The sequence below is a fragment of the Stenella coeruleoalba genome, assembly GCF_951394435.1.
Source record: "Stenella coeruleoalba genome assembly, chromosome: 1".
In the NCBI taxonomy this organism is placed as follows: Eukaryota; Metazoa; Chordata; class Mammalia; order Artiodactyla; family Delphinidae; genus Stenella; species Stenella coeruleoalba.
Window position 1 is genome coordinate 31,333,205 of NC_137169.1, and position 13,929 is coordinate 31,347,133.

At 52.4% G+C, this 13,929-nt stretch overlaps 1 protein-coding gene across 6 annotated transcripts in view; it reads left to right on the forward strand.

Annotated features, from left to right (window-relative positions):
* Nucleotides 1–4,996: 4,996 nt before the first annotated feature.
* The window catches only part of MACF1 (microtubule actin crosslinking factor 1), a 344,741-nt gene continuing 335,808 nt past the window's right edge, over nucleotides 4,997–13,929 (forward strand). For 3 of the 6 annotated variants that reach the window (XM_079928850.1, XM_079928853.1, XM_079928852.1), the window contains exon 1: nucleotides 7,751–8,214. In XM_079928850.1, the coding sequence (XP_079784976.1) occupies nucleotides 7,923–8,214 (292 nt within the window). In that variant the 5' untranslated portion in view covers nucleotides 7,751–7,922. Of the gene's footprint in view, nucleotides 5,147–7,742; nucleotides 8,215–13,929 lie in introns of those variants that run through there. The other 3 variants (XM_079928859.1, XM_079928851.1, XM_079928860.1) reach the window with 2 other exon arrangements.

Consider the following 13,929-nt stretch of genomic DNA (forward strand, 5'->3'; position numbering starts at 1 on the left):
GGTTTAAAGGAAGTCGCTACTTTAGATGGGTGGTCAAAAACGCCTCTTTGTGAAGGTGACTTGTAAGCTGAGTCTTGGATGATGAAAAAGCCACCAGTTATGCATAGATTTTAGGCAGGATGCAGGAGGGGGGTGGATTTCAGGCGACCAGAACAGCTTTGTGAAGCCCTAAGATGAGAAGAAATGTTTATTAAAGGAACAGGAAGGTCTGATTTGTTGGAATCCAGTGACCACGGAATCTTGAGATTAGGTCTAAGCAAGGGCCGGATTGTATAAAGCATTATGGACAATTATATGGAGTTGATTTTTATTCTAAGTGCAAATTGGAGCTGTGTATGACATGACATGATTTATGTTTAAAAAGATTCACTTTGGCTGCTTCGTGGATTGAAATGAGGTGGGAGCCAGAGTGGAAACAGAGATGATTCAGAAGGCGAGCGCAGTTGTCCAGGTGAGCGATGGATTAAGGTAGTAAGAGGAAAATGGAGGAAGTGGATGAATTCAGGATACATTGTGGAGGCCTTTTGTCAGACCTTCCTGATGGGGCTGAGGGGAATGAGAGAAAGAAAAATCAAGAGTAACTACTAGGGACTTCCCTGGTTGCGCAGTGGTTAAGACTCTGTGCTCCCAATGCAGGGGGCCCAGGTTCCAGCCCTGGTCAGGGAACTAGATCCCACATGCATGTTGCAACTAAGAGTTCGCATGCCACAACTAAGGAGCTCACCCACTGCAACTAAGGAGCCCGTGTGCTGCAACTAAGACCCGGTACAACCAAATAAATAAATAAATATTTTTTAAAAAATAGAGTAACTACTAGATCTTTGACTTGAGTAAATGGGCAGGTAGTGGAGCCATTTTCTGAGATGGCCAAGACTGGGAGAGAAACAGTTTTGTAGGTGGTAGGGGGCAGATACCAAGAGTTCTATGTGGGACATCTTGAGTTTGAGATGCCTGTGAGACATCCAGGTAGTGATGGGGATGTCAAGGAGGCAGTTGGATGTGACTCTGGAGCTAGGAGGAGAGAGATGAGAGCTGGAGCTACAGATGGGACATAAGTCTGGATGTCATCAGCGTATGGATGGGGGGGAATCAATCAGAGAAAGATGGAAGGAAAACATTCTAGGCAGAGCTTAGAAATCTGTAAGGTCCCACCCAGTTTGGGGATTTTGTGCTACTTCCTCTATGTGGATACTTGAACTTCACAGGGCTCCAGCCTCTACCCATGCTCACGTTTCATCTTCACCTTCAGTCAGACACCTGTCTAATTCCAGAGGGTCCAGAGGAGCAGGTGGGGATAGAGGCCAGCAGTGGAAGGAGTAGCCACTGTTGAAGAGCAAGCTTTTGCATGAAGCTGGATGACTGAACTTTTCCACTGGAACAAGAACCTAGAAGGACAAGGATGAAATGCCTGGTAAAAATACCTGGCCTCAAGCTTCTAGAAAGTGTCCCTTCTCTGTGATCCCTTCCAGGGTATCCTGTACTTTCCCCATCTCAGCATGAATCAGTAGAAGTATAATTGCCCTTTTGCTTGTCTATCTCCCACCTAGGCTGTGAGCAACACAAGGACAGGGGCCGTGTTCTTCTGGTTCGTTTTAAAAGTGAATCAGCACAAAGCTTAGTGCTTGGCCCTGAGTCGATGCTTAATTAGTGTTTGCTGAATGGAGAGTGAGTGTCATTCTTCTGATGTGTCTGGAAAGCTGGTGGCCCCAGCAGCAGTCTGGGAACCTAGTTCAGGACTCCAAATAGGATAAAAAGTTGTTCTGGCAACCCTCTGAGGAGAGAACTCTGCTCAGGTGTACAGGGTGTGAGGTTCCCTAGTTCCAACGCCACTAACTTCTGGAGGAAATCGGCAGAGACCTCCAGTTCGTGAAATAAGGGACAGTAGAGGTGTACACTTATCAGGCCCAGAGGACATTTCAGAAGGGAATAATTCTTTTTTTAAGGCTGCACTGTGTGGCATGCACGATGCAGGATCTTAGATTCCCCAACCAGGGATCAAACCCGTGCCCCCTGCATTGTGAGCTCCTAGTCTTAACCACTGGACTGCCAGGGAAGTCCCATAGAAGGCAATGATTTTTAAATGCCTGCCTCCGCTATCACCCTGTGAATCCTCAAGGACAAAGACCAGATCGGATTCACATCTGTGTTCCCAACAGAACTCAAAACTGTCCCCAGCACGTAGTATTCCTCAATAAAAAATTGCTGAAATGAATCGAAGCCCAGTAGCCCAACGTTCCTGGCCAGCTGCCAGCTGCAGAAAGCTTGGCATGTCTCACCAGCAACTCAACCCCAGGGTAGCACTGCTGGAGCTGGAGCCCCAGGGAGACACAACTGAATGTCCTAAGTCCAGAAGCTTCCGGAAGCTCCACCTTCTCACAGCCCACAGCATGAATAATTCAGGATAGGATTGGTGGTCAGATTTGGGAAGGACACTGAGGTTGGAGAGAAGGAGAACCTTTCGATGTTCTCTAGTCAGAGAGGCTGGGACTGCAGGTGTCCTAGGGGACTTGACAGCCCTCCCCCATGAGCTCCCCTCAGCTGGCCCAAGGTCCTGCCCACAGATCCCGGCACCTGTGGAGACTCAGCTTCATCCCCAGGCTCCCCACACTCTGGCTATGCTTTCAGCTGGTCTTCCCCCTCAGCACCCATGTTCCCGTCTCACCAGGGAAGGGTTTTTGCACTCATTTCTAAGTTGAGAGTGATTCCTTTATTGCCTCTTCAGCTTTTTGCCTCAAGGCATAAAGGAACTTTAGAATCAGGCTGAAGAATTCTCCTGGGCTGAGGCCTCTGCAGGTTTCTGTGGAGAGATATCCCACACAGGGACCTGCACTACCGGCCCAGGTACCGTTCAGGTTACAACTGTGGACTCCTGACCTTTCTCTGGAAGTCTAAGCGGTACCTGTGGTCCAAGGAAAAGAACACTTGACAGAGTCAAAGGACTTGGGTTCCTTGCTTTGGCTTCAGACAGTGGAGACTGATGGTTAGAGTATGAGGTTTGGAGGCAGGCCTGGCAAGCCTCAACACTAGTTTGCTTTGTGGGCTTTAGTAAGTCACATAACCTCCCAAAGTCTCTATTTCCTCATTTGTAAAATAAGGATAATAAAGGTACCTACTGTTCAAGGTTATGGGGAGGATTTAACAAGATAATATATACAAAAATACCCAGGGCATCGTCTAGTTCTTAGTAGGATTTTAGAAAGTGATAGTTCCTTTCCCTTATTTAATGGGGGAGAATGCGTGCAAACAGAAATCTAGAAGGTTTCAGTGAGTGGAAATCATCCCTTCCCATCCCCACTGTCCCTACCTGGGATCAGAGCTTCCTTACCTTTTGCTGGGACTATTGCAGTAGTCCCCCAGCATAACCATCCACGCTTATCTTGAGCCTGTCCTTGGTTTATTTCACTCTTCTGCTTTCCACCTTCCTTGGCTGCTCATAACTATATAATTTAGACCAAATTTCTTTTTTTTTTAAGTATCGGTTTTTAAAGAAATATTTTGTTTATTTATTTTTGGCTGTGTCGGGTGTTAGCTGCAGCCCGTGGGCTTCTCTACAGTTGAGGTGTGCGGGCTCAGTAGTTGTGGCAGGGGGGTTTGCCCGGTGGCATGTGGGATCTTAGTTCCCCAACCAGAGATGGAACCCACATCCCCTGCACTGGCAGGTGGATTCTTTACCACTGGACCATCAAGGAAGTCCCTAGACCAAACTTCTTAGCTTGAAGGTCAAGGGCCTCAGTAATTTGGACCAACCCACATTTCCCCAATAGTTACAGTGAAAAAGAACACAGGACGTGGGGTGTGAAGACACAGGTTCCAGTCTTGGATTGGCTCCTTTCTTCCCAGATGACTGATAAATCATCTAATCTGTTTCCACATCCAGAAACTGAAGTATTGATCTTAACACTGCCTCATGGGATGCACTATGATTTACAGCTAATTGTCCATCTTTATTGCTAACCCAGTGGAGCCAGCGGGCAGGGACCATATGCATCTTGCTCATCACTGTATCCTTAGCGCCGGGCACAGGGCCTGGCACAGGGTACATATTTGTTGAATGAATGAATGAATAGCATGGTGAGGAATAGGTGTGGCATGACCCAGGTGAAGCACCTTGCACGGTCCCCAGGAGGCACGCCCAAATGGTAGCTGTTGCTGTGCAGGCTACTAGTGAAGTGACTTTAGACAAATACCCTTCCTTCTCTGGACATGTACATGGATCTGTACTAGGAGAGCATTGAAGGCACTCTTTCTTGGCTCTTATTTACTGTATCACTAGGCAAAGCATACAGAAGGAGCTTAATAAATGTTTTCTCAGTGGATGAATTCTCCTCCAAGGCTCTGAATGGGGCTACTGCTGTCTAAACCAGAGTCTGAGTTTCTTCCTGGGGCCTGGTTCCCCTCTGCCCTTTACCCCGCGGGGAAGACGGGGCCTCCTTCTGGTCCCTCCTACATTCAGTTCCCGAAGCCCGGCGTGTAAGTGGACCCGCAGGGCGCTCTTGGAGGGGGAGCTGGAGCCCCAGGAGTAGGGATGGAATATGGGTTTAGGGGAAGCAGGCAAAAGGGGGGCAGTCAGGGGGACGGGCTGTTCGAGAACCGGGTCCGGGCTGAGAGACCGCCCCGCAGCCTGGGAGAGCGACCCGGGGACCTGGGGTGAGGCGCTCCAAGGGGGCGGGCCGCGTGAGCCAGGCCCGGGTCAGCGAGCGGCCGCGGGGCCGGCACAGAGAGGGCGCCGGAGCCGAAGGCGGGGAACGTGGGTGTGTGAGTTGGCCCCGGGGACGCGGGCGGCCGCAAGGGAGGAGTCACGGGGGGAAGGACCCTGAGGGAGGACACGGGGTCAGTGCCGAGGGCTTGCGGGCTCGAGGAAGCTGCCGCGGGTGGGGTGCAGGGCGGGGAGCGCGCATCGGGGGGTGGGGGCGGCGTCAGCGCCGGGGGTGGGGGAGCGGGTTGGGCGGCTGCGCCGGCTCCGCTTCAGCCGCCGCCTCTAGGGCGCGGGGGGCGGGGGGCTCGGCGCCGCGAGCTCGGCCATTGTGGGAGCCGCTCCCCTCGGCTCCGTGGCGCTCCCCTCCGCTGCGCTTCTGCCCGGGGCGCGCCCAGCCGCCGCCGCCTTCGCTGCCGCTGCCGCAGGTCCTCCGCCGCTCCGGCTCCCAGGGTAAGGCACGGGGCGCGGGGCTGGCGGCAGGCTCCCCGCCCGGCTGCACGGGGTGCGCGGCGGCGGCCAGGGCGCGGTGCCTGATCTCGCGGGGCGGCCGCGCCCGAGCCCGAGTAGCGGGCCGCAGCGGGAGGGCGGGTTGACCGGCACGGGCATCGCGGCAGTCCGGGCCTCGCACCTGCAGTCCCGGCGGCGGGCAGCGCCGAGCGCGCGGACCCGGGGTTTCCCTCGGCGGGCGCTGCCCGGGCCAAAGGGAGGCGTGTTCTCCGGGAAAATGGGACACCGAGCCCTCCCGGGCCGGGCGAGAGACCTGCGGGGGCGGGCAGGGGCGGGCGGGGAGGGTGGCTTCACTGTCCCAGGTCTCGGCAGCTGGCCCAGGCGCCTGCTGGCTCCCTGGTCGCGCGTCCGCATGGCGCGGCCCCGCTCTTTGTCAGCCGCGCGCAGCGGGCACGCGGACCCACCCGCGTCGCCCCTGGCTCCTGGCGCGCCCCTCCCCTACCGTGGGGAATGGGACTAGGGGCGAGAGGGAGGGAGGCCCGCCACCGGAGAGCTCCAGGTGAGGTGCCCGTTGCCGGCCTGGCCTGCGACCTTCGGAACGGGTTGGGGGCGTGGGCACGCGCTCCATTAAATCGGGAATTGATGGAGTGGCTCAGGTGACCGAGGGGTGGGGCGGCAGCCCCGAGGTCGAACAGGTGTTTGTGAGGGTCCGGAGACTGACCCGGGTCGAGCCGAGGAGGGACGGGTTCACAGGCAGGAGGCCTTGGCTGAGCGGGCCTTTGTAGTAAAATGGGCGTCTCGGGGAGGGAGCAGGTGGTCTGAGAGGAGAGGCGTTTTCCTGCCCCGGGCTGAGGGTAGGGGTGGAAGCCCGGGCTGAATTTCCCTGCGATGGGGGCATTCATTCATGCACCTGACTAGGCTATACGATGTGGGAGGCAGGCACCAGAAGGTAATGGGGGTTACATGCTAGGATAAAAGGCAAAGCTGTGCCAGGACCTGGGTCCTTTCCTTTCTGCCTTCTGGGGCTGGATTCCTTCTTGCTCTTGCACGGGAAGAAGGCCCAAGTGCTGCTGGCACAGGAGGTGCCCTGGCAGTGCTGTTCTGCCTGCTGGAGGCTGCTTAGAAGCCTTCTGCACCGTTGGAGGTTTCTTTTGTTATCTCTCCTCACTCTGTGCCTATGATAGGGATATGCCAGTGACCCAGGAGGTGTTTCTGACCCTTGCTGCCTCCAGGCTGAGATTCCCAGAATCCGGGAGGGGCTGTGCCCAGAGACCCATGGTGTCTGGCCATTTAGGCCACCTCACTGTCTTCACACAGCCCTGTGTGCAGGTATTCCCCGTAAGGGAAAGGCGATAGTCTCCTGCCCGCCCTGGACCCTGGAGCCAAAGTGAGAGTTGGTTACTTGGGCTGGATTTGGGGCTTGCAGGGAGGCTGGTAGCTGCGGGCATGCGCCATCGGTGGGCTCTGACGAGGCTGTTGGGGTGGTGGGCCGTGTGCAGCAGACGTGGTTCCGGGCAGTGAGCTTGGCCTGGCCGAGGGAAGGCCGCCCAGTCTGGCTGGTGGAGCCCAGCTGGCCCCAGAGTGGTTGTACTTCCACTCAGATCCCTCCATTGGCTAAACTGACCAGAAAAATGGACTTTCTGTACCACCTCACCCACCCCCACGCTATGCCACTTACTTCCACAGCAGCCCCTGGAATAGAATAGGCAAATGAACATTTTATCTAATGCCTGTTTTGTGCCACACATGGCACCAGCCAGTGTTTTACATTTGCATTTTGCTGTGTTCTTAAAACGTCAACTTAGAAGTTGAAATATTACCCCATTTTGCAGATGGGGAAACTGAATCTCCGAGAAGTGAAATGACTTGCCCCAGATCACACCAATTTTTAGTGGCCAAACCGGAAGCTATACCCAGGTCTGCCTTACTTCAAGTTTAGTGCTTTTTCTAATCTCTGTCTTTTGCCAGAGACAGTACAGGAGAAATCAAGAATTTCTGTCTATTCTAACTCATGCTTTATTGCATGCCTACCACTGAGATTGTGCTTTAGCTTTTTGAAAATACTTCCCATCTGTTGCCCATTTTATCCTTATAACATTCCCAGGAGGTAAGTAGAACAGGAATGTAATAATAGATGCTGTTTGTTGAGTGCTTATTGGACACCAGGCTCTGTTAAGCACTTTACCTGCATGATCTCATATATTCCTTGCAAACAACCCTGTGAGGTAGGTGCTATTACATTCCCATTTTATAGATGAGGATGCTGAGGCTCAAAGAGGTTAAATGGCTTCCCCAGGGTCACACAGCTAGTAAATGTTGGGGTAGAATTTGAATCCATATCTATCTGTAAGACTTGAAAGCTTAATCCTCCACAAGTACTAAGTAACAAAAATAGTGGTTACTAATAGCTAACTTTTTTGGTGGGGGTGGGGAGGCTCGCGGCATGTGGGATCTTAGTTCCCCGACCAGGGATCGAACCCGTGCCCCCTGCAGTGGAAGCGTGGAGTCTTAACCACTGGACTGCCAGGGAAGTCCCTAATAGGAGCTAACTTTTACATAGTGTTTTAAGATTTATAGGCACCTTCACATATATTACTTCACGTGATTTCCCCCAAACCCCATGAGTTAGTTTTGTCATGTAGTATAATTATCCCCATTTTCCAGATAAGGAAACTGAGGTTCAGAGAGGTAAAGAAATCAAGTCAGTGGCAGAACCAGGACTAGAACCTCCGCTTCCCAAGTACCAGCATTCCTTTTGTGACCCCTTCGGTTTGTTCACATGCACTCCTCTCCCCTACAGATCACTTCTCCCTGGGCCCTAGGCCCTTCTGCTGCAGCCCCTGCCTGGGCCATGTCTTCCTCAGATGAAGAAACGCTCAGTGAGCGGTCATGCCGGAGTGAGCGGTCATGTCGGAGCGAGCGGTCTTACAGGAGTGAGCGGTCAGGGAGCCTGTCTCCCTGTCCCCCAGGGGACACCTTACCCTGGAACCTGCCACTGCATGAACAGAAAAAGCGGAAAAGCCAGGACTCGGTGCTGGATCCTGCGGAGCGTGCTGTGGTCAGAGTCGCTGGTAAGGAGACCCCGAGTGAGCTGGAGACCAAGGGTGTGCTGGATGGGGGTGGGGGTGTGGAGGGGCCCTCCCCGGGCTCTCTGACAGCTGGAGTCCAATTTGGTATTATTACTGCTGGAAAGATGATGAAAAGACATTAAAGAAAAATTTGAAAGAGGAAAGTCTGCCACTTCTAATGCCTGTGTGCTAAAGCCAGCCCCGTTTTCCTTTTTTTATCTTCTTCCCTGTCTCTGTCCACATGCAGTTATATTTTCCATGTAGTCGCCTTCATGGCTCATGTACCATTCTGGATCTGACTTTTTTCACTTAACAACTCCTACATCGAAGATTTTCCATGTTACATCTTAGGCTTTATAGTTACCATTTTTAAAGGCTGTGTAATATTTCATGATTTAAAAAATCCTACTCATTTTTCACTTTTTTTTTTTTTGCCACAATGGACAATGCTGCAGCGAACATCTTTATGAATAACAATACTTGACTTCCACTGAGTTATTTCCTTGGAATAAAGTCCTTGGAGAAGGCAGTTTCACGCACATTGCCTTCTAAAAATGTGGTCCATGTTTACCCTTTCTGCAGGGCAAGGGCTGAGGCTGCTCCCCCCTTGCCAAGCAGCAGAGCAGTGCAGTGCAGTGGTCACAAGCCCAGACTTTGGAGTCAGGGAGGGGAGGTGCTGGATTGTGGCCCTGCCACCGACCAGCCGTGTGACTGTGGGCAAGTCTCTCACCCTGCCTAAGCTTCACCTTCCTCATCTTGAGAATACTTCCTGTGCAGGGCTGTTTGGAGGATTAGATGAGATAATGTATGTAAAGCCCTTCGCACGGCTCTTGGCTCTGTAAGGGGGAAGTGCTCTCTCTGCTGCTTCCACCAGAGGCATCCAGAGCTGCCTCCGTGGGTTGTGTTCAGCATCTCAGCAGGTGCTGGTGCCAGAGTGCAGACAGAAAGACAGACAAAGCAGTGCCTGTAGTGAATTCAGTGACATCGCCCACTTGCAGTCCATCACCAAGGCCTGTCCTGCTACCTCCTTTGTGTCCCTCCAACAAGGCACCCTGCCTGCCTCCACTTTGTCGTCTCTCACCTGGACCTTCCAACCTCCATCTGATAGTTCTCTTCCTTCCGGTCTTGCCCCACTTCCTCTACATGACTGACAGAGTATTTTGTTCAAAAATGCAGACCTGATCCTGTTACTCAGCTGCTTACGCACCTGCTTTGGCTTTTCATCCCTGTGGAATAAAGGCTATGGCATGAACACCCATCAAAATCAGCCCTACTTCCAGGCACCCTGCCACATTGAGCTGTACCTCAGCTCCCACAGGCGTGCCTCCTGCCGGATCAGGCCTCCATGCCTGAACTTTCTTCTCTGCGAGGTGCCGGGAGCCCCTCCTCCTGTTGTAAGGGCCGCCTCCCCTCTCCCTATTACCCGCTGAGGTATCCAGAGCTCCCTCCTCCGCTCTCATTTCATACTTTTCTCTCCTCTGTTCCCTGGTACAGCATAGCAGTCATCCCACGGGGGTGCCCGTCACTCCCTTAGGACTGTAAGCAATTCCAGACCATGTCTTGTTTATGTTTTTACCCCCAGCTCCTTTCACAGGGCCTTGTGCATGTTGGAGATCAACCAGTATTGAATGAATGAATGCAAGGAGTGCTTAGAGGACAACATGTGACCGATTGTGATCCAGGAACAGGCAGTGGGCTGTAGTGGAAAGCTAGGCGGGGAGAGGGCTATGTGGGCTCAAGTAATCAGGAAAGGATCTGAGAGGGGGTGAGCTTCAAGGGAGGAGACGTGGAAGACAGGCTGGAGAGCTTGAACCCCTTCTGTGGGCAATAGGAAGCCCCTGAGGAAGGACTCTTTAGTCCTTCTCGAGACCTTTGGGCCTATGGCATCAGGCAGTCAATAGAGTTTCAGAGCTGTCCCTACGATGCAGGAAGGGCTTTATTTGTCTCCAGCCTTGAAGGGTCCCCACTGAGGGGCCTCTGGACACACAAACCCCTCATTCTCCTGAAGGCAGCAGAGTGGAGGCCTCCTTCTCCCTTCCTCACACCCTGCAGCCCCATCCTCCATCACACATGAACACAGTGGGCCTTCCGTATCCATAGGTGTGGAACCCGCAGATATGGAGGATCAACTGTATGACATCAATTTGGATATAAGGGACTTGAGCATCCGTGGATTTTGGTATCTGCTGGGGTTCTGGAACCAATCCCCCCGCAGATACCGAGGGATGACTGTACTTATAGATCCCTTTGTGATGAATCCCCTTCCAGTCTTCGCTGAAGAACCCCAAGGGATGATTTGCCTGCTGTTTAACATTCCGAGTCTAGAACAGAAATGGAGTGGACCCAAGGGGGCTCAATGCCTCAGAACGCTGCTGGGTCCACTGAGCAAAGGGATGGGGGGTTGCTGTGCTGTTTCCGGCATCCGTGGCCGATCTTCTTTACGTCCTAACACTGCCACATAACTGTCTTGAGAAGGGGGCTGGGCCAGTGAGGCTGAAAACGGGGAGACTGCCATGGTTAAAAATAACTTGGGCGCTGCAGTTGGGCGTGTTTCGTTAGCAGGAGAGAAGAGAGGCAGCAGAGAAGAGGCGGGACCGCTACTTCAGGGCCTGGCTGAGATCTTCCTGTGATTTAGAACATCATGGGGGTTCTACCAGAGTAATTAAAAAGGCAGCCTTCCTTCTTCGGGGATTGCTTCCTGTGAGGTGCAGGAAGGGCACGTCTGGGAGTCCCTATGTGCGCTGAAGCTCTCTGAAGTTAGAACTTACATTCTGGGAGGAAATGAAGTCAGTCTCATCCTGGAAGCCAGCTGTGGCCTGTGCAGTTTTCTCCTCCCCATGAGCCTGGGTTCTGAAGCCAAGCAGGGGTGTCTGAATCAGTCTCACCAAATACACAGACCGCCCCCTTCCCTGGCCCCATTCAGTGTCCTGGGCTGGTCTCAGGGCCTCCCCTATGCTGGAGAGGCCGGATGGGGGACCCCTGCTGATCACACGTGTCGGATGGAGAGGCATGTCAGGGCCGGGAAAACTGCAGATCTCAGTCTACAAAGTCAGAACAGGTTCTAGGCGCCCCACGCATGATGTAACCCTATTCTTCCCATCCTTATCCTTTCCCTCCATTTTTTCTTTTTCTCGTCCTTGCTAGCCCTGTTCTCAACTCCTTAAGCCCGGCCTCATTGAGGTGGAATAATAGTCATTAACGAGAAAACCTTGTTTCTGTTGATCACAGAGATTTCACAGTGACAGTGCGTTAGGTGGAACACGTGTTAGGATCTGAGGCCCAAAGGGTTTAAGGGACTTGCCTATAGTCATACAGGACCGGTAGACCCAGATCTTCTAACTCCGGGTACATTGCGATTTCCATTCCCTTAGGCAATAGCTGGCAGCCAGGCCAGCGGGAAACTTCTGCAGGAGACAATCGATCTAAATAGCTGCCTTGGTCTCCAGACTCACCAGAGAGTCATTCTGGTCACTTCTGGGAGATGCCTCAGGATCCTGACCTATAGAGAAAAGCAGAGACAAAGATCTAGTAAACTGACCCTTCGAAGCCCTTTAGCTCTCTGTTATTGAATAGAAATATCCTTATTCATTGGTGGGGTGGCAGGGTGATAGGAAGCGGGGAGCTGAGGAGGGTACTTGAGCAAGGAACACAACCCCATAGCGTAGAACAGGGGAGAGGAGAGAAGGCTGTATCCCTCGGGGCTTATGAGGAGTGGGGGGAAGAAACAAGAGTGCGGGACCATGTCACATGGTTGTACACTGCACGACTCTAGGGGGCAACATTCATACTTTTGTCATTGTAGGTTTGTATTGTGGCAAATTTCCTGCAGATGGCAGTAAAGTATCTGGAGGAAGGGACCCTGTTTGGGCAGGGCTGGGTGCAGGAAGGATTCTTTATCTACCTATCAATCAGGTATTCAACCATCTTAACATCACATATTCAGGACCCTCCCTGTTCTTGGCATTTATACTTAAGGATGACTGAAGATGTGATCCCTTCTTCATGAAACTCAGTCTAGTTAAGAGGACAGGAGGGACAGAATAATTACATTCCTGTATGTATTGGGAAAGAAGGGAGCGCAGGGACTCAGGGCTAAGGACTGGCCTCCCGGTGAACCAGTAGAAATCTATAGGATTTGTTTTTGGGAACCTCTCAGCAGGTGCTGGTGAAGTCATCATCCTCAACATTTGCTTCAACGTGGTCTCCTCCAGGAAGCCTTCCCTGATCTCTCCAGTCAGACAGCAATCGTATCTCTACCCAGCCCTTGTTTCAGCTGGCCTTATGTTAAAATTCATTGTTTCCACGTATGTTTCCCCCTCCAGATCTCGCTGGTGAGAGCATGCTGTAGTCAGGAGGCCCATCTCATCCTTCATGGTGTTGCCCCAGGATCTCACTCTGAAAGCGTGGGCTCTAGAAGCTAGAGGCTCAGGGAGGGCTGTGAAATGCAGCTCGGATGCTGGTGTTTGCTCCTGCTTTCAGAGCCTAAGCTCAGCTGCTGGAGTCACTCAGGGGCTCACTCCTGGGGAGATAGCCTTAAGAGCTTGTGCCTGGTCAGAGGAAGAAGCCTAATCCTCTGTGCCCATGTGTCTCTCCTCCAGGATGGAAGCTCTCAGAAGGCGCCTCTCTGCTTCTTCATTCATTCATTCATTCATTCAGTTTAAAAAGTGGGTTTCGCCCCAGCTATGTGCCAGGCACTGTGAAGACAAGTGGATCTGGTGTCAGAAAACTTGGGCAAATGACTTCACTTCTTAGGGCTTCGGTTTCCTTATCTGTAAAGGGGAGATAATGACATCTGCTTCGAATGATCATTGGATGAAAGTCAGAACATACTAGACAAACATGGGTTAACATGTCTATTACTGCACTTAGTGTGTCATTCTTTGTATCTTCCCTGGGCAACTAGAAGAGGCAGTGGGGACTCCAGGAAGCCAGTAGTTTCCTAGGCGAGCGAGGAAGTGGCCCCAGGCCTCTTAGTCCTGTCCCTTTCTTTTGTTCACTCCAGGGCTTTGTCAGAGAGCAGATGGAAGTGTGAGTGTGTGTGTTTCTGGCCAAGCCATTATGGGAAAAAGGGGATGCAGGGGTGGAAAATGGAGCCCTAAAAGCAATTCTATTGGGAATCCCTACTCCTGAGCCCAAGGCTCCTCCTCCTTTCTAGCTTCTCTGCTTCTTCCTGGCAATATCCTCAGAGTCCCTGACCCTGTCCTGGAGCTCCGTTTCAGTAGCAGGAGAGATGAACAGGAGAGAGTCCCTGAAAGTGGGGCAGAATGGATTGCAGCTACACACCACCGGCTCAGCTCCAGCTCTTTGAAAGTAAATGTGGGTCACATTAGCTGCAGGGATGGAAAATGACCACGTGGGCAGAATTCTGTGCAGGCAGCAGAAAAGACAGCCAAGCTATCCTTTTTCTGAGGCTCAGGGTCCCTGTGGGACCGCAGCTAGTCAGGGAAGGTGGTTGTCACATTGCAAGGTGCCGTCTTTATGCCACTGGATTCCCATCATGCTTTTCTAGTGACTTCCCCGGTGACACAAAGACAGGTTTGGAATGTCAGTCTGACTCACGCCTTTCTGTTCTGGAGCAACCTAGGACTGAGGTTAGGAATGCGGAGGAAGAACGGGTTAATTTGGGAGCTGTGGAAAGCTGTCATTTATGGGGTTAGAGACTTGATGCCTCCAGAGGCGCTGACAGTGCAGCAGGATCTGGGGCTGCACTTGTCTTTT